Below are 20,515 nucleotides of genomic sequence, written 5' to 3'. Positions count from 1 at the left end.
CCTTTGGCTGAAATAGGAATGAACAGAACCGCATATTTTATCAGCAAATACGATAACAAGGTTGCAAAGTGCACAGTAGTCAAAGAGTCTGCAGAATCTCTTTTACCATAAAAAAAAAAAAAAAAAGTTTCTTTTAAGTAGTCTATTACTTTTTTTGAAGATTTAATTGATTCTCGGTGTTGAGCAGTTCTTTGCATTTCTGCTTCTCAGTCATTATTAGGTTTAATTATGCCTCATTGAACCAACAGACAAAAAGTGATCCAATATTGATTAGAGAAACTTTTAATTAACAATATCCAGCCTCAAGTAAGTAAAAAATAATTAAATAAAGGAAAGAATCAAAAGTCCATAAAATTGATCTGTAAAAGTAAAAAAACATTTAAAAAAAACAAAAAAACAAACAAACAAAAAGGATACATTTTTTCTTTTTCTGCTCTCCTCATTCGTTCTTTTTCTTTGTCTTTTACTTTCTCTCGGTATTCGTCATCACTTCGACTTTCCTGTAGAACGAAAAAATTCTTTTTAAATAATGACAAAATTATTAGCTTTCGGGTTGAAAATGAGATTTATGATGTTTGAATATTATAAGGATAAAATGGCTTCATTATTCCCAAACTACAAAGACATTTTTAATGGATTTTAAAAATAATTCAGCTTATATTTCAGAATCAAATTGAAATTTTCAAACTTTTTCAGCTTTCACTAATACGAGGGGTGTGCAATAAGTAATGCCCCTGACCCACTTCCAGTTGTCTGATCTAGCTGAAATTTTGCATGTGCAATGATTTATATCTCTACGGGTTATGTGGCAAATTACAGCTCTGAACTAATTGTGGTTTCTGTTTTACAGGTGTTTAAACTAAGTCAGGTGTGAAATGGAGCCTGTTGAATGTCGAACAATGATCCGGTTTTTGTATTTGAAAGGACGTACACCACAGGAAACTTTTGATGAAATGAAAGAAACTTATGGTGATAATGCCCCATCATATGACCTTGTAAAACGCTGGCATCGTGAATTCAAACATGACCGGAAGTCTGTTGAAACAGCTCCCAGACCTGGTCGGCCCCACTTCTGCCATTGGTGAGGCATCTGTCTGACAAGTTGAGGCTGCCATTTTGGAAGATTGGCGCATTACTATTGGCCAAATAGCCCAAGATGTCAAGATTAGTACAGGGTCTGTAGAAACTATCATTCATGACCATTTGCATATGCATAAGGTGTCTGCCAGATGGATTCCCAGGTTGCTCACACCATTCCAGAAGCGAGAACGCGTCGAGTGCTCGAGGATGAATTTGGAGATGTGCCAAGAAGAGGAGTCAAAGTTTTTCAAAAGACTGATTACACAGGATGAAACCTGGGTCCATCACTATGATCCAGAGACCAAAGCCCAGTCAATGCAGTGGAAGCACTTAGACTCACCACTTCCAAAGAAGGCAAGGGTGCAGCTCTCCGCTGGCAAGGTCATGCTCACAGTCTTCTAAGACCAGGATTGAGTAGTGATGACAGATTTCTTGGCAAAGGATACCACAATTACAGGAGCCTATTATGCTTCACTTTTGAGGAAATTAAGGGAAGCTATCAAAATCAAGAGGCGGGCAAGATCAGCAAAGGTACCCTCCTCCTGCAGGACAACGCTCCGGTCCACAACTCTCATGTCGCCAGATCAGAAGCACGGGCGTGTGGTTATGAAATCCTCCCTACTCTCCCGACCTTGCACCCTCTGACTTTCACCTCTTCCCAGCCATGAAGTTGTTTTGTAAAGGAAAGCGTTTCCCAGATGATGCAGCCTTGTTTTCTGAAGTCATGTCGTGGTTGAAGGCCCAACCTAAGGTGTTCTACAAAAATGGTTTCCAGAGCTACATCAAACGATAGGAGAAATGCAGTGGTTCCTATGTAGAGAAAGACTAATAACTGTGCCAAGTTTCGTTGCTCTACTGCTATGGGAAGTGGGTCAGGGGCATTACTTATTGCTCGCCCCTCGTATATAAGGTACAAAATAAAAGGTATCATTTTTAATGAGTGAATATTATCCAAAATTATTTGGATTGCAATTGAGCTTATTCACTTATACGATTAGTAGCATCTAATTCATTGGTGCTGCAAAACTGCAATCTCTTCTTCCCATTAAATTCCACACTATATATATATATATATATATATATATATATATATATATATAAAATAAAAGAATGGGAATATCAATTTCATAAGCAGTGCCCAGTTGCATGTATATTCTGGTCAGAGGAGATGACGATGTTAGATTTTCACAGTTCTTGCAAGGAGGTGTTGATGCCCTTCTACATACTGCACCTGATATTCAAAATGGTCACTCATCTGGTACTGATCAGTCTAATGAGAGTCAGTGTGTTAACTTGAGTATGCTGTACATATTAAGTGTTTGAATATTAAATAACTCTAAAAAGATTAATCTGTCATAAAAACTTATATATATATATATTTCATCCGGCCAAAATGGAAGCGTTTTTTGGCTATCTTCAAATTTTTTTAACTCCAATTTCTGATGCTTTGCTTTTCAATTTTAACAACTGAAGTGAGCACCTGCTGTTGGTTCATTTACCTGCAAATATTAACCTCCATTACATTGGACTCCTTTAATTATGGTTGATTATTTTTATTTTAATATTGAACTCTGTATGAACTGTCTGCATGAACTATTTTTCCAGATTTATATTTTTATATTCTTATATTTTTTAAGTTTTGTGACTACAAATCAAAACTTTTAGTTTCATCCTATGCAGCAACCAGTAAATTCATAGAAAGGTTAAAAAAGTTTTTAGTGTGACTGTTGGATTATTTCACTTACTGTTTATCCTCTGATGAGAAGAATTTGCATTCTTTGAAACTCTGCGGATTAAGGAGCACCTAGCTACCAGCTTCGAAATATTCTGCCGAATAAAAGCTTTTTATAAATTTCTGCTTTACATCTCTGTTCTTCTTATATATATATATATATATATATATATATGTCATTTTGTGCTTATAATGTTGGCATATATATATTAATAGATACCTGAATTAAATATACCTATATTTAGTATCTGAAATGTACTTAACATTTTGAGAACCTGTTAGTTGAGAGTACCTGGCAAGTGATAGATAAAAAAAAAAAAAAAAATCAATCTGTTTCAAAACAAAAAAGTCGTCACATACCCTTTTACTTTTCTCCTTTTCACCATTGTCGTGTTTGCTGAACTGTTTTTCTTTGCTTCTCCGTTCCTCTTTGCCGCTAGAACCAGAAGACAATCGAGATTCTGTAGATTCTCCATTTAGTTTACTGTTACCTGGAATAAACAGGACAATGATTCCATTCAATGACATTGTTTACTAGTAAATCCCATGAAAATTCCACAGTTAATGAAAGAAAAATGTTTTAATTCAATCTACTAAGAGACAAAAAAAGTTGATATAAATGTAATTTAATCAATCAATAAAAGCATCAGGATACTTTCCAAACAAAGATCTCATCGTCTTTTTCAGCCAATTCATGTATTATCCTTTTGTCTGTTAATCGATATCACGTGTTCTTTCAAACCATTTCAAATCTATCAACATGTCGGAGATTAAAACAATCAAAAGTGTTGACATCTAAAGAGATTTTTTAAATTGTAATTTTTCTCTAAGAAAATGGTGACGAGTGTCAACAAAAATGATTTTGAAAACAAGTTTGACATATTCTTGGAATTAGAATTACAAGCTTGGTTTCTTGGGGTAATAATGGTGGTGACAGAGACAGGAATAATTTAACTCTAAAAATTAAAAGATTTTTTTTTTCTTCAAATAATGGTGTACATCATATTTTTTTTTCCACCCTTACAAAATATTTATCCAATAAAAACACAATTCAACATTTGACAAAATATTATGAAACTTAAATTTAAAACATTCACTTTGTTGCTTATGGAGAATATTTTTAAGTATTAAATCTAAAAAAGCCTAATCTACTAAATGAACAATAAAAAAATGAAAACTGCATCCTTAGTTGAATGTTAAATCATAGAATATAAAATGAAAGATAATTTGCACAGGAGATATTTCTCACACGATCATTACAATAGATCTAAAATCAGATTGATTTAAAATAAATCAAATACAAATATTTGTCTTCATTTTTTAGACGAAAATTTATTTACATTGGCATTTTTTACTATTATTTACACTGGCATTGAAATTAGGTTTAAGATAAAGAATGCTCTGAAAAAGGTTGAAGATGTTGACCTAAACATAGAAATACAAATACTAACGGTGATGAGAATAACTAAAAAAAAAAATGTAACTGCAATTTCTATCACAAATCCGTGGAAAAGCGTTTAAATACTTAAAAAAAAAAAAAAAAAAAAAAAAAAAAAAAAAACAACCGAAAAATTCTGACCAAATAATTGAAATCTTATCCTTACAGTTGCTCTACTGATTGGTTTGTGAAGGGTTTCATTATCAGCCAACAGAAGAAGCCCTTTCTCTTTTCCTAGTTTAATTAATAGAAAAAAAAAAATGAACAATTTATCATTACCTTTTCGTTTTTTGATCTCCACACCACTCCTGTCTGTGGAAAGGTCCTTTAAAAGAAAAAAGATAATTCACTAGTTTTAAAAGGCAAAAACAATGCAACTATATATATATATTTTTTTTTTTGGGGGGGGGGGTATTATTTGTTTTATTCATGTAATACTACAAAAAAAAAAAAAAAAAAAAAAAAAAAGACTTAAAAGTTAGTAAACAATCCAAAGTCCAGAGATAGGATGATGGCAACTTGGACTTAGGGTTAGTGATAGGATAAGTCATTTTTATTTTTCCAAGAATGAAGCCCCCTAATTGTTAAACAACAAGAATATTTTTTCTTCTTCTCATGTGACAATTAAAAAACTGTTTCAGCATGTTAAAAGAGTACAGTCTTGATGAGAATAACTGTAAAGAAAAAAAAAAATGTAACTGCAATTTAATCAATTCTACCTTATTTGGTATAAGTCATTTGTTGTTGGTCTTTGTTTTTTTTTGCTTATAATTTTTTGATTGATTCTTCAATAACTGCATTTCACAATGGTATTTAAAGTTTCAAAATCCAAATGCTTCAAACGTTTTTTCTTATCTTTATTGCTGTTATTTTCACAGCATTTAAAGCAAGTCTTTACAACTGTCGGAAATTTATCTTGTTTCCAGATAAATTTGACGCGAAAGTAACTAGCCTGAAAAAAAATAAATAAAAGCATGAAATAAAAAGGGGGGGGGGGTAAAGAATAAAATATAATGGTCTTGTTTCAAAATGAAGAAGAGATTTTATTTACAATAAAATTAGTTGCAAATTTTTCCCTTTGCGGGCATTAAATTCAAAGAACAAAGAATGCCAAGGTAACAAAATATAATGAAAAAAAACAAAGAAAAACACTGGTTCTTATAATGAAGATGTCGTATCCATGAAATAATACAATAATAATATTCAAAATAGTAGTCCCTAATCACACTCTCATATGTAATAAATTTTAGGAACATACTCACAAATTGAAAGCCAGTCAGGCACGTGTCTTTTTCTTTTTATCTCGATTTAAAGTTCTTTTAAATCATTATACTCCTTCCAATTACGTGCAGACCGTAGCCACGTAATATAAGGTCTTTTAAAAAAATTATACCCCTTCCTAATACGTGCAAACCATAGCCACGTATCATAATGTCTTCATAAGTTTGCTACGTCGCGTGTCCAGGGTATTTTTGCCGGGTTTTCTTCTTTAAAGGAGGCTAGTAAAAATTCCACTTTCAGCGCGGGGCAATGAAACGAAGTCCAATATCCTCGTCGCTGGAATTTCAAAAGAGGCTGAATTTCATGCTGGGCTCGTGACGTCATCAAGGAGCTAGCATATCCCTTTCCTTCAAATTAAAGGGAGTTTCGTACAAACCCAAAATATACGAAACTAAGAATCATAAAAGGATACGAAATACAGAAACTCAAATATAAGAACCAGATAAAACAATAATAAATGTATACAGGGGGGATGCACTATTATTGGTACAAAAAAAATTCCAACAAAACCAATGGAAAGATAATAAAGAAAATACATGTTGTTTGGAGGTTGGGATGGGGTGGGGTGGTTACACACAACCAGAAAATAAAAATAAAAAAATGTTTTAGAAATTCTTTCTCTACAACTCATGTGAGTGTTTTCGTAAAAATTTTAAAAGACCATTCATAAATAATTAAAAAAAATGTTGACCTAGAACAAATTTTAAGCATCTTTTATTTTTCTCTTTTTATTAATTTTGCATTTCAAGGTTGTTTTTTTATATGATTTTTTTTCTTTTATATAACTCTATCCTTCTTTTGAATAGCAAAAATTTAAGTGGCCAATAGCAACAAATCCAAAATAGAGATAAAATTTCCAATCTGAGAGCTCCACAGCCTACCTACAAACTTCTGAACCTTGAATGGAGGGAAATAATCCCCCCCCCCCTCCATCCTCCAAAGAAACTGCATTTTTTAAAAAAACTACCATGAAACTTAAACCTGAGTGGCAAGCCCCACTCGAAAAACCTCGCACAACCCTATTACTAATCCTGAGTCAGGGGCAAGCCTCTTCGAACCAAAATCCTTATAAAAATACATGTAATTTTCTAAAAACATCTCCCCCCCCCCCAAAATACAAGAATTTATCTCCCGTAGCAAAAAACAATTAGTTTGTCCTAAGATACTAGGATAATCTGCAAATGGAAATCATTACTTTAAATTCATATCGAAACTGATCCTCACTATTTTTTTTTTCGGCCAGAGTTTTCATACAATCACCTACAAAAAAATAGTAAAATGTCATTTTTTGGAGAGGATGAGGGGGTGAGAGAGATTAGTGAAGGGTATTAATCTACAATACCCTTTTTTCACACTGAAAGTATCAACTAATATTTTTAAACTTCATTTTTCCTTTTAAATTAGTTAAATTCTGAAAAAATTATCTTTTTATATAGGAGGAATGTTTAAATTTTTTGTATGTAATAAAATTATAAAACATGAACATTTTTGCTCAAAAAAATAAACAAGAAAAAGATTATGGCTGTTAGCAAGAAAAAGAAAGCAAGTGCAATGCGTATGTAAAGAAGAGACAGGAAGTAATTTTTTTGATGAATCAAAAGTCTTCTACCTTCTCTCACAACTCCCCATTGTAAATTGTTTGAAGTTTGGAAAAATTAATATTTCCAGAGAGAGAGAGAGGAAAGCAAGGAGAACAAAATAAGACAACGGAATGAGAGAAAAACAAAACAAGCAAGAAAGATAAATATAAAATAAAATCGATTCAAGACAGAATTCAGACTCTTTATTAAGAAAAAAAAAAATCGGATTTAAGTGAACATCCTGTTAAAAAAATAAGCTTCAAATGAAAATCCTACTTGGAAAAAAATAAATTAGTTAAATAAATAAATAAATAAAGTTAACAAAAAAAATCCAGAATTCTGCCTTTTCCTCATTAGAAAATAGGTTTCACATTCCTTATAATAGTCTAATTAATAAATTTATTTCATAAAGTCGACATACAAGGCATTACTCAGAATGTAAGACTGTCAATCAAAAAATAGAAATCTATAAATTCGAATTACTGTTTTATTTGAAGCAAATATGTTTCACAATGCATATCTACTGACAGACTTGTAAGAGGGACAAAATCCATTTCATTTTTTTTTAATACTTTTGTTAAATAAGATCAACATATTTGGATTTCTTTCTCCATTTTTCTATCATCTGAATCTAAAAAGTATACCTTTATTTTTAAAAATGCAGGTTCCATGAATAAAGATTCTTTCCTAGAACTACCTTCCTGTGGAACACTGTTCCGCTGGCCTGTTTCCAAGTTGAATACAACATGGTAGCCTTCAAATCCAATGTAAACAAGTTCTTGTTGAGCTGTTCCCATAAATAATCAATGTCTACTCAATTTACACCATTAACGATTACTACACACATTTATTAACCCTTATCCTCAAGTGGCCTTCCAGCCTTGATAAGTGGTGACTACCAAGTAAAAAAAAAAAAAAAAAAATGAAAAATAATAATAATGTACTTACAATATGAACACCTGTATTACTCCCTCACTTAAGCACTCACATATTTAACATTTTTTTCCCCTAAGCATTCAATTTTCGATTATTTTAAATGTGAAAATGTAGCTGGATTAACAAAGTAAGCAGTTTGAAATTTGGTTCACAATTTAATTAAAATATCGATCTAAGAAAGTGCGCAAGTAATGAAAATGTTGACTCAAGTATATCATACAAACACTATCATGGTTGAATGATATATATATATATTAGTGTTGGGACAATTAATCTGGATCGGGAATCAGAAAAAATTGGAACTTTTGGGGCTATCGGAATCAGAAAAAATTGTGCCTATTTTCTGCTCCCAAATACAATTCCTTTGTCTTTTTTTTTTTTTTTTGATTTTGTTTAAAACAAAATCTTCCACTGCTGGTAGTAATGATAAAATAATAAATATTTATTATTTTTAGTAAAGCTAAACTCTATACCACCTCCCCCTCCTCGGTGTGTTTTAATGCTTGATAAAATATCTGCATATTTAACGTGTTTTTTACTGTAATCAGGAATAAATAACTTCATTGTTAAATATTTAGAAATTTTTAAAGAATAGGAATCTGGAAAAATATTAGAATCATCCCATCGCTAATATATATGAATGAGAAAAAATACACAATATATAATAAAATGAAATGCTATGGAGGCAGAATGTGTGAAAAAAGACAAAAAAAGAACAACAACTTCAACATAGGAATACATCATCAAAAACAAAAACTTTATCGGTTGTGTTTGCATCAATGAATGTATTCAGAAAAAGTGAAGACTTAAAAGTTACTGAAATAATAGAAAATACATAAGAAAATAGAAGACACACAACAGAATATTTTCAGCATGTCCAACTATTTGAGAAATTAGAATTATGTAGCTTGTACGATGAAGAGATTAAAATGGGAAAAAAGTGAGAAATTTGATCAGAATGAAACCAGTTAAAACTTATTTTTGATGATTTATTCCTGTGTTTAATTTATTTTTCCTTTTCTTTTTTTCACACACACACACACACACAGATATATAGTAGAGAACTTGAATGCCTACGAGATATAATTCTCAAGTGCCTAAGGTCTCTCTGTACATGGGTTTGTCAGGACAATTTGGCATAAGGATACTTTTTTCTACAACTAAACCCTAACCAAATATTCAAAATCACATGATATTCGTGGTCCAAATAAGATCTCAGTATGGCTAACCCACACTGGCTTTTATAAGGAATGGCACACCTTCTCCAAATGATGTAATCTCAGGTAACAGCACGAAGCTGGATATTCCACCAGACTAGATGAATTATTATCCCAGAATTCAGTAAGACCAATAGACCACAAGAAAAATATATAATAATATATTTAAATGGTCAATTGAGGAGAGGAAATTAATATTCTTAACTTCTTTACTAACTGAACATTTGAGAGGTAAAGGAGAACTTTAAAAGAATATTTGAATATCTATTCATCTCATAAAAAGATCAAGTGTTAACCCATAGTAGGAGGCCCCTTAATTTCTGAGAACTTTGACTGAAGTAATAATAATAATAAACATATATATAACAATACAGTAGTGCTAACGGAGGGTTTTCTAGTTCCCAACCTGCACTATTTTAACAAAGAGTTCCACAGCAGTTTAGTGCCTAATGATTGGCTCAGATTTCAACAGTTGGAAATTTCCTCCAATCATTCCCAATTTTATTTCCTGGCTTCAGCAGTAAACCGATCTCTATCTTGGCATCCATCCGGCTTCCTTTGCACAGGTCCTAATGAGAACCTGTCTCTCTAACAACAAAAAGAACGTTATCTGTTGGCCTTTCTCAACATGCTCATTCAAAGTGTAATGGAAACTGGCATAGATATAGAAATTGGATTAACAATCAGCTTAGATGTGAACCTTGCTTTCAACAAGAAAAAATCCAACAACTTGAAAAAGAAAAATGTTAAAAAAAAGTTAATTACAAAAATGTTAATTAAAAAAATGTTCGCTACAAGTTTGTTTTTAAATGCTATTACATTTTTTGTTGGTATTTTTAAATTAAACATACTAACATGTAAAACAGACGTTAACCCGAATATGATGATGAGGCTAATTTTTATAATATGACAGGCTTAAATTATTTTTAAAAGCATTACATTCAGATGGAAATCTTTATTGTCAGATTGGAAATATATAAAGTTGATCATTTCTGATCCATAAGCATTTGTAATTTATATTCACACTAGCGGAAGTACCTGTAGTTGCCCGAGTGTTTGGAGCAAAAAAAAAAAAAAAAAAGTGGTAGTAGGCAGGCAGGCTCGTACCCGTTACACGAAGGCGGAGAAGAAAGTGAAAGAAAAGCTGAGATCTTACCGCTACGCTAAGATGCAACTGGACGTGAAAAGCGTTAAAATTAATTGATGTCAATCAAAAAGTTGACTTGAAATGGAGAAGTTAAGAATCATGCAGACATGAAAGTTGGCTGCAAGCCAGTTTCTGCCGTATATTGCTTCCCCACGATGTTGGGGGAAAACCAGCTCCCTCGAAAAAGGGGGAGCTCTCAAATTGAATAGCAGTTGTTTGATATAAAGGGTTTCCCCAACATTGATCAAAGCTAATTGTGTTTCTGGAGGTTCCGGCTGGAAAGCCAGGAGGACTACTTTGCTCCGATTAGCTTTGGTTTTATACGAAAAAGACAAACAAACACGCGAAAGGACGGAACAGAGGGAATTTTATAGAAGTTGATCACAATAAATGTAGAGACGACGTCCATTCGCAAATCGTAGATATTATAATCTAGTAAATATAAGTTCTAAAAAATAGTAAAGTGGTCGAGAGCCCCTCCCCCAAGTTTTTCACGGACATACAAAAATGCGCATGCCATTTTAGCCTTATATATATATATATATATATATATATATATATATATATAGATCACGCATGTTAATGGGTAGAGAGCAAATGCAATAAACAAAAAACTAATCCTTTCTGTGCATTATACCACAAATTCATAGTTTGAAGACGGATTCTATCCAAGTTAATTGATATCAATATAGACCAGTTTACTTGAATATTCATCTTGTCAATATTTACACACAACATACAAGATTATTTTCAAACATCATTTAATTGCTATTTTATTCAACATGCTTGAAAATGTTTCAATCAATCTTAAACTTTTATTTAAAAGAGAATTAAAAATTCAAAGTACAAAATAAAAAAAATAACTTATTTTATTCTTCAAATACAATGTTATTTTTTTGCTGTCAATATAAAATATTCATTGACCTTACTATTAACGAATGTTCTGTCATTGTTGAAACAATTACATTTCTGGCAAATTTTTGCATCCAGACTAGAAATAATGAACACACCCTTCCTAATGGTTTCACACATAAATAATGATTCACAGTTATTCTAATAAAACGAAAACTGACCGTTTTAATAAACACATATTTGTAACAGTTATTATTTTTTTTAATTTAAAGATCTGGTGTTTTGAAAGACAAAAAAAAAAAAACTTATTGTAATACAATCAACATTATGTTAGATTTAAGCGCATAGTGTTAATTTCATGAGAGAGTGAGAGAGTGAGGAAATTCTCACAACGTGTAGGAGTGGATAATCAGAGTGCACATGTTGTGGCGACTTCCTTTGCCTTTTTGATTGTATTATTTTAAGCAACACATAATTAGAATCCAGACAGATCAGATGACCTCAAAGAATCACAACCTTAATCAACGGTAAATGAATACATAACATAGTTCTGAAGAGTTGCCTACAGACATTTACTTTTTTAAAAAATAAAAAAAATTCCGTATTTCCACTAAACACTCATTCTAACAATACTAAACCAGCAGCGACAACGTTTATAGAATATCAATCCCTTCTAGAACTATCCACAAGGATCCGTGGTGCGGTGGTTAGAGTACTTGGAAAAATCAATTGTAAAAGTAATATTCTCCTGAAGGTCCAATTCTCATTGTGGGGAACCAAAGAATACAATTGTGAATTACTTAGGATCTCTATCCAATCCTGGCTGATGGAAATAAATAAAGGGTTCCATTTGAAATTCTGTCCAAATTCCTGAGTTTGACAAGATACACCTGAAGAAGGTCAGAGGTTACATCGACTGAAATGTTGTGAAAATGGCAGTCAAGAAAAAAGACTCTCAAAAAAAAAAAAAATAAAAATAAATAAATAAATAAAATAAATAAATAAAATAAAACAAATAGAAATTTAAATAAGTGATGTGAATGCATCCACCATGTAAAAACACTTTGGCTTGGTTTGTTTTATGTCATATGAACCATCTATAGATTGAGATTGTCGAACTGATTTCCTCATCTTGGTTGTTATTGTCACAACGTTTCAGCCGTTTTGCTCTCTGGCCTTCGTCAGGTGTTTTGTATCGAACTGGGGAACCGTTTGTTAGGAGTCTCGAATCCAACCCTTTATTATTATTACGGGGGTACCGTGTTCGGACTCCAGCTAGACTTTGGGACATAGTTGCTGATTCTCTGTTTTGAATATTACTTTTTCACTGCCTTTGTTCAGGATTGAACTCAGCACCTTTGGGTAACTGTAAACTTTGATACAACGTCTAGGACCATATGTCACTAGGACAATTCTTAGTTGGTTTTTGTTAATGTTAAACCTATGTTGTTATTCAAGGTTTTCTCTCTCTATCAGAGGTGTCCAAATTGCATTCAGCTCTATGCTTGGCTTGCTCAGTAGGTTGTTATGTCCGAGCATGTGAGCTGTTTCTTTAAGTTTTCTCACTTTCCAGTGGGTCTCTCTGTTTATTATTTTTACTTCATCCCATAGGGGGCGATGGTCCCCCCTCTCCATCCAGACATGGTTGGCTATACCCGATTTTTCCGTCTCCCCTTTAGTTACCGCTTTTCGGTGTTCTTCCACCCTTACTTTAAGGGGGCAGCATCTTTCACCCTTGTAATCCTTTCTGCAACTGCATGGGATGGAGTATATGCAGTTTTTGGTCATGTTCTCATCCATGCGGGGCTTCACTCATACCAGGTGTCGTCTGAGTGTTGACTCGCTCTTGAATACCGTCCTGATGTTGTAGGGGGCACATATTCTCTGAATCTTTTCGGAGATGCCTCGTATGTATGGTAGGCAGACCGTTGGAGGTTTTTGGGCTTCATTCTCCTCTCTTATACTATTAACACGTCTGGTGGATAGTATGCTATCAGGATAGTTGTTACGACGGAGGGTATTCTTCAACCTGACCATTTCTTGGTGGTATGTAATGGTGTCGCTACTTATTGTCTCTGCTCGATGTTGTAAGCAGCGTGCGATTCCATGTTTGATACTGTATGGGTGATGGGAGTTGAAGTTTAGGTATTGTCCAGTGAAGGTAGGCTTGCGAGAGCATGGGTTTAAGACATCCGTATATTGAAAGTATACATGCATATATGCTGTTGTCACCAAGATTGAGGAGTCTGAGTAAGAGGTTTTGAAAGAAGTCACAAAGAATTTGAGCTGGATTTTTTAATCTCCAAAGAATCAACAAAGACAACTTTAAAATAAGAATTAATAATTGGAATAAGTCATTATTTTTGGAATCCTAAGAGTCTTAGTCCAATTTGACAATCTTGGTTGTCACTGTTGGTACTATTAGACTAGACTAATGTTCAGAAAAGCTGAAGAAACAGACAGTTATTAGTTACTAGAACACCCATAACTTGTTGGGTCAATATTTGTTGTATATATCATTAAATATTTTGAAAATTAAGGTCTTCTGTAACAACAAATATGATTTTCATAACAAAAACGTGTAAGTTTTGTTCAAATTTACTCAATTGTTATTTTGTTACACAGTTTGCTTATTAATGAAGAGAATAACATATACATACATTACATTATATATATATATATACACTAACCCAATAAGGTTGGTTGTTTTTGTTTTTGTTTTATGGCGTAACCCTTTTCAGGCTATTTAATGCCGAATCCAGTTATTTTGAAAAATTATTTTTTCAATAGTATATATATTTTTTTTAAGTCAGTTTCTATTTAACCCATAGTTTGGACCCTTACATGTACTACCACTCCGGGTCAGAGTGGACCTGGGAGCAATGGCAATTAAAGGGTGGCTCCACACTCCCCAAAGCCCGCAATCTGGGGCCTCACCACTTATATATATATAATATATATATAGTTTAAGGTACTAATCCAATAAATAATATCTTCATGGAAAAATAATGTAGTTGTTAAGGGAAATGTTAGATATTTAACTACTAAACAACTAGAAACTGTTAAATTCAACTGGTGTTATTTTTTTTGTGACCAATCTTAAAGGTTTGAAGAGTTCCAACAGAAATGTCAAATTGCTTTATTTTTTTTTTATTTTTATTCAAAGAACACCCTGATAAAAAAGTATAACATTTTACACAGAAGAATATCTACTTAATGCATACTAGTAATACAACTGAAGACAATAGTTACAACATAAAAAATCATTTAAATCATTGTAATCATTTCCAAAGATAAAAAAAAAAAAAATCAACTTACTCTTTTCTTTTCCTTCTTCTTTTCTTCATAGTATTCCCGCTCTTTTTCACTTGAAGGGCTCTGAAAATATAGAGTTTTTTACCTTCTTGAAAATGTCAATTTCATTGTCAACTAGACAACTTGTTGGGTCAACATTGGTACATCGTACATTAACGAATACATTTTTGCCCTTAATTTACTATGATGGTAGGTAGATATTTTAAAATATTTGTATTTGAAAATGCAGCAAGTTAAAGAATAAAATTATCGTCAGCTTTCAATTGAAGGGAAATTAGCAAGATTTCATGAATAAACATAGATAATGTCAGTTACTACAAAAAATAAACACTGTTTTACAAACACTACTGCTGCTAAATAAGACTATATTTATGTCATCCAATCAAAACCATTATTTCTATAATGACTGACCAGATAGATAACCTTTTACCGATTTTCCCTGTTTATTTAAATCTTTCTTTTTACTCTTTTTACCACTTCTTGTCCTATGCATCCTTCCTCACACCACCTTTAGTATTATATTTGATTCACAATATAAAACATTGCCATTAAAGAATCTCATTTCTATTCAGCTAACAAGCAAATAGCACTAAAAATATTGACAAATGCAAAAAGTCAACAAATCCATAATTCATATAAAGAAAAAATTAGCGAATCAAGATCAAATTTAACAGAAATAAAATCCCCTATTTTTAAAAATCATAACATTTCAACCGTTTTAAGTTCATAAACTTTTGATAAATTATGTTATGTCGTGTAATGATTCATTGATTTGCCACAATATTGGAAATTTGGTTGGTGTATTCATAAAAAAACCCCACCATAACGATTTTTAAAATATCTTCATGTAAAAATAGTTTTAAGGATGTATTTACATAAATTACCATGTAGTATCAACTGTTAATAAGTCTTAGTTACAATTTTACTGCGACCAAATATGGCATGCTTACCAAAAAAATTACCAAAACACATTTTTTTTTTTTTTTTAAATTGTAAACAAAGTTTTAAATTTGAGAAATATGTATTTAAAGAATTCCCAAAGAATCATATCATATTATATATTTCAAATTACATACTGCGGTATATATCGAATGTGAAAAACAAATATTTATGAAATCACAGTCAGTTTTTTCTTGTTTCATTTATATGCAAATCGTTGATTGGTGACAGAAAAAATACTACATAACATTCAGAATTTTATTTGCAATGACTTTTGTTTTGTAGCAGTTTACGTTTTTTTTTTTTTTACAACTCAATTATATTTCCTACAATATATTGTATATAACATTGCTGCTTTTTGGTCGATATACTCGCGTTTGCATAGCTAATATGGTCATTAAATAAATTGGGTTAATTATTCCACAGGACTGGAAACAAAGATTCACAAAGAGAAACGTGAGACTATGAGGAGAGACGTTGCTAGTTCTATAAAATAAATAACTTTATTTAATAACAATATTACCTATACAAATACCAATGAACAAATTAAAACTTAGAAATTTAGAAGTCAATTTTGGGCTTCATCCTTTTATGATACAAATATTTACATAGAAATATGATCAACTTTTAAAATAATTTACTTGAATGTCGGAATACAAAATTCAATGAATAAAACTCTTAAAATATATATTTCTTGATACATTTAAACATTTATCACCAAAGTCATTTCTAAAAAAATATTTTTCTAATATAAATCTCCAAGAATTTATACATAAGTTTATACATCGTTGTTTTAATTTATAGAAGCAAAAGGATGGAATGAATTTATAATGAAATCATTAATTTGCATGCAATTCTGATTTCTTTCTCTAATTTCACTTGAAAAACTCTTACTATGCGAGTAAAAGTATACATGTCTAAAATAGTTTATATATTAAACATCTGACTATCAACTATGCATGTCAGACCACATAAAATATAATTTCAAACATAAGCATGCAAACAACAAAGGTTTCTGTAATCACTAAAGTTGAGCAATGTTTAGCCTGGTCAGTACCAGGTGTGGCCATTTAGGAATACCAAATGATGTATGGAGGAGGATAGCGAAACCTCCATGCAAGAACTGCACAAACCTAACATCATCATCTCCCCTGACGAGCATATACAAGCAACTGGAGACCACTCGTTAATTGAATATTTCCATGAAACTTCCTCCTTCTGAGTAAGCTGGTCCAACCTAGCTAGAGTGAGTATCAACTATGCGCTGATCTATTTTTGTATAAATGATTAAGTCAATTCAAATGTAACAAAACAATAGTAAAAACAAGCAAAAAAAAACAGAGACAGGAGTTGGTTGGAAAAGAGAAAAAAAGATGACTACTGACTTAAGTAAAAACAACAACAAAAGACTCCTGCAAAAAATTCTGATTTAACTCTAGAAATCAAAAGTGAGGCGAATCAATTGAGGAAAAAAAAAAAAAAAAAAAAAAAAAAATCCAACTCTTTATTCAATCTTAAGAATCCCAACACAAAATTTTGCAAAATTGCCGATTCCTCACCTCTGAACGAAACCATAACGAAACAATACTTTATCTCTTTCCTGAACTAAATGTATTCCAAGAATGCGAGATAACATAAATTAACCAAGAAAAAAATAAACTTTTAACAATAATGATATACAATTATAAAGGTCAAATCTGACTACTGTAACAGTTTCATAAAAGGAAATTTGGACTTAAATTCTGTGCTATCATGAATTTCTCATTTGTCTTTCTACTTTTCGGGCAACATTTTTTCTTGAAAACAATGAGAACTTACATATTTCATAGTTTCACAATAGATTTTATTTGAAAGTAGTTTTTGCTTGTTTTCTTAGAAATTATCAATTTTATTATAAGTTAATACAAAACAAACATAATTGAGTATTAAGAGGTGATTAGCATAAAAAGAATTTTCAAAAAAATCTATAATAACAATCTTTTAATTATATAAAAAAATTTTGTTTAAACTAATTCATAAAGTGGTACTGTAATGTACCGTACTTTGGGGTAATTGTACCAACTAGAAAAGTGCTCTTTTGCCAACCACGCATATAAAGAACACTTTTTTTAGTTGGCGCAATTACCCCAAAGTACGATATTGAAACAGCACTCACCCGAGGCAGGTTGAACCGGCTTCCTCCAAAATAGGGAGTATGAAAATCACAAGCGGTCCCCAATCACACTTTTTTCCTCATTAGGGAAGATTTTTGCAGATCTTGCAGGTAGGTGTCAACATCCCCCTACATACAGTGCTCAGCATTCCCAAATGGTCACCCATCAGGTACTGATCAGGCTCAATGTTGCTTAACTTTGGTGATCCAAATAATAATCTTATTCTTTATTCTAATACGGTATAATGTCAGTATTAATAAAAGTAACAGACAAGATTTTATGTTTGCATTTCTCATCGATATATGTAACTAATAAATAAACATTGTAATTTTATTTACTACTAACAGGACCCGTTGCCCGGTGGAAGTATGACAGATCCAGAACAGAATCGTTAAAGAAGTCCCCTTGAAAAAAAAATTAAACTATGGTTGTTGTTGGTGGTGGCCACTGCCGTCCCTGGAAATTAGTGGACACTGGCGGCCGTGGCCCAAATGAAATAATATGGTTTCCACTGTCAGGCATTGTTTTCAAATGGTAACTAGTGAAAGCCACCGTCTATGATTGTCAGCACTGTCGGTTACTGACGATTAGTGTTGGTTTGGGGCAATAACATGCAGGTACTGGCTGATTATAAAGAAAGCATTTAATAACTCTTTAGATTGAGCGAAAACAAAGGTACATAACTGCCTTCTACCGATGACAGTTTCTTTCAAATCGGTCATCGTTTTCTTTAATATACTGCACGCATTTATTTATAAAAGTATTTATAAAAGTATTTAGAAATAATTTCTAAATAATAAAATACTCCACAGAAAGTAAAAGTGGTAAGAAAACAAATATATAACAAATAAGTGTTTCCGTAGCCAATCAAATGTACATTGAGACCAACCTGCACAATATTAGTGTTTTAACTTATTTCAAAGTGTTTAATCAGTTCTAAAAAGAAAGTGTCGGATAAGTCACAGCTTTGTAATCTAGGTAATCGGTCAAGAATATAAAATTAAGTTTAATCGTCAACCGGGATTAAAAAATGCAAAAACACAAAAATAGCATCATTAAAATCTCGAGAATCGCTCAAAAATCATAAATTAAATATTGGTACCTGTAAAAGAATTTTTTTTTTTTAAGGGTCGTTTTGTGGTGGGGGATTAGTGGCGTGCCGTATTGTGTGCATATTTACATTCCGAAATCATTGCTATGTTTACATTTTGAGAGTGTTCAGTGTCCGAGCAAGGAATGAACAATATTTGTTTGATTACATTGTATGTTATTTTCGTGTGTGGAACTAAGGAAACACTTAGCAATGCGTGTTAAAATGCCAATAATTCCAAAACCTTTTGTTAGAGTTAACCATAGCAAAATTTTAAGGGTTCCAGTATTTAATTTTAATAATTTTGAGCGATTATTAATACTTCAAAAAGGCTGTATATGTTTTTTTTAAACAGAATTGCATCATATGTAGAAGTTGATTTAATTTTATATGTTTGTGTGATTACTGAGCGTTAAAAGACGTTATGTATATTTTTCTCTTACTTATTCATGTATGTTAACAAAATAAGTTGCGAATATTTATGTAACATTAGGATAATACCAAGAGTTAAATTTCTGTTTTTGAGCGGTTATTATGGTTGAATTTGTCTTCTTTTTTTTTTTTTAGCACTATTGCCTCCTGTAGAGAAGTGTTTTTTTCTTTCTTTACAGCATCTGTTAATAATTTATTAGGTGAACGTATGCAATAGTTGTAAAACACTATCCTCTCCTCACGTTTGTAATGGGTTTCTAAATAATCACAGTATTATTTCAGTTCGGTTCAGTAAATTTATAAGACCAAAAAGAATATAATGAATGCCCAAAGAGGAGGGGGGAACCCAAATAAGTGAACATTATTCATCAAACCATGGCATATGTTTTCTACAAATATCGTCCTCCACTTGTAAGCGATCAAAATGAGAAAAGAAAGTTTTATTCTAATAAACAAGTTAATGGGTACTTCTGCAGTTTTAAAGCTCATCCAAACGTATTAAGCAAAGAAAAAAAAAAGTTGATTATCAATTTTTTTAGGGCTTCAATGATACTGGATTACGTTGTAGAACCCCCCCCCCCCGCCTAATTTTCCATACAAAAACAAAAACTATATTAGTTCACTAATTCAAAGAAACAAAACCAAGAAAAAACAAAATAAAACAAAACAAAAAAAAACAACCCCACAAATTAGAAAATAACAGTTGCTAATAAAAAGAAGAAAAAAACAACAAAAAACAGTAACATTTAAGCATTTAATACGTTAGGTTTTATGTTTTGACGAACTTCTATATAAAAAACAAAACAAAAACAGTTGCCAATAAAAAGAAATAAATAAAAACAGTAAAATGTATGAATTTATTCGGTAGGTTGTTTTTTTAAAAACAAAAAATAAGTAAAGAAAGAAGAATGTAGAAGATACATTTCTCTGTTTATGTATGTTTTAGTTTTAGCAGAGAATTTGTTCGCTGTCCTTATATGTTGGAAATTGTCTATTAACTTAATTTGATGCTGTGCAAATCAATATGTTTCATAGTGACGCCATATTGTAATATCCTGAAGTGTTCATTTAAATGATCTAATTTCGGAATAAGAAAATTAGCGAACAGCCAATAACAGACAGCGGATATTCACGAGGGAGATTTTATTATTTTTTTTATTCTACTATAGTAAAGGTAATGATATATCTGTGTTTGTATGAGCTAGTTACAGGCGGTGTAAGTGTAGAATCTGTGGAACGTATAGACTTCCTTCCGATGTCGACTGGAAGTGGTAGGACTAAATATTTAGAGGGAAAAATAGGTACCCCTTCCTCTAAAAATGT

At 31.7% G+C, this 20,515-nt stretch overlaps 1 protein-coding gene across 1 annotated transcript in view; it reads right to left on the bottom strand.

Moving 5' to 3' along the window:
- Positions 1-20,515, bottom strand: part of LOC145255844 (THO complex subunit 2-like) — a 310,358-nt gene that overhangs the window by 2,800 nt on the left and 287,043 nt on the right. Inside the window, exons 35-38 of the mRNA XM_080114588.1 lie at positions 14,582-14,641; positions 4,530-4,575; positions 3,173-3,303; positions 418-500 (exon numbers count right to left, since the gene is read on the bottom strand). Of these exons, the coding sequence (XP_079970714.1) occupies positions 418-500; positions 3,173-3,303; positions 4,530-4,575; positions 14,582-14,641 (320 nt within the window). The remainder of the gene's footprint in view (positions 1-417; positions 501-3,172; positions 3,304-4,529; positions 4,576-14,581; positions 14,642-20,515) is intronic.

The sequence above is a fragment of the Euprymna scolopes genome, chromosome 3 (assembly GCF_053919585.1).
Source record: "Euprymna scolopes isolate OS-2025 chromosome 3, ASM5391958v1, whole genome shotgun sequence".
Lineage (NCBI taxonomy): Eukaryota > Metazoa > Mollusca > Cephalopoda > Sepiida > Sepiolidae > Euprymna > Euprymna scolopes.
The sequence above is the reverse complement of the archived record's forward strand: the minus strand, read 5'-3'. Positions and strand labels throughout refer to the sequence as shown.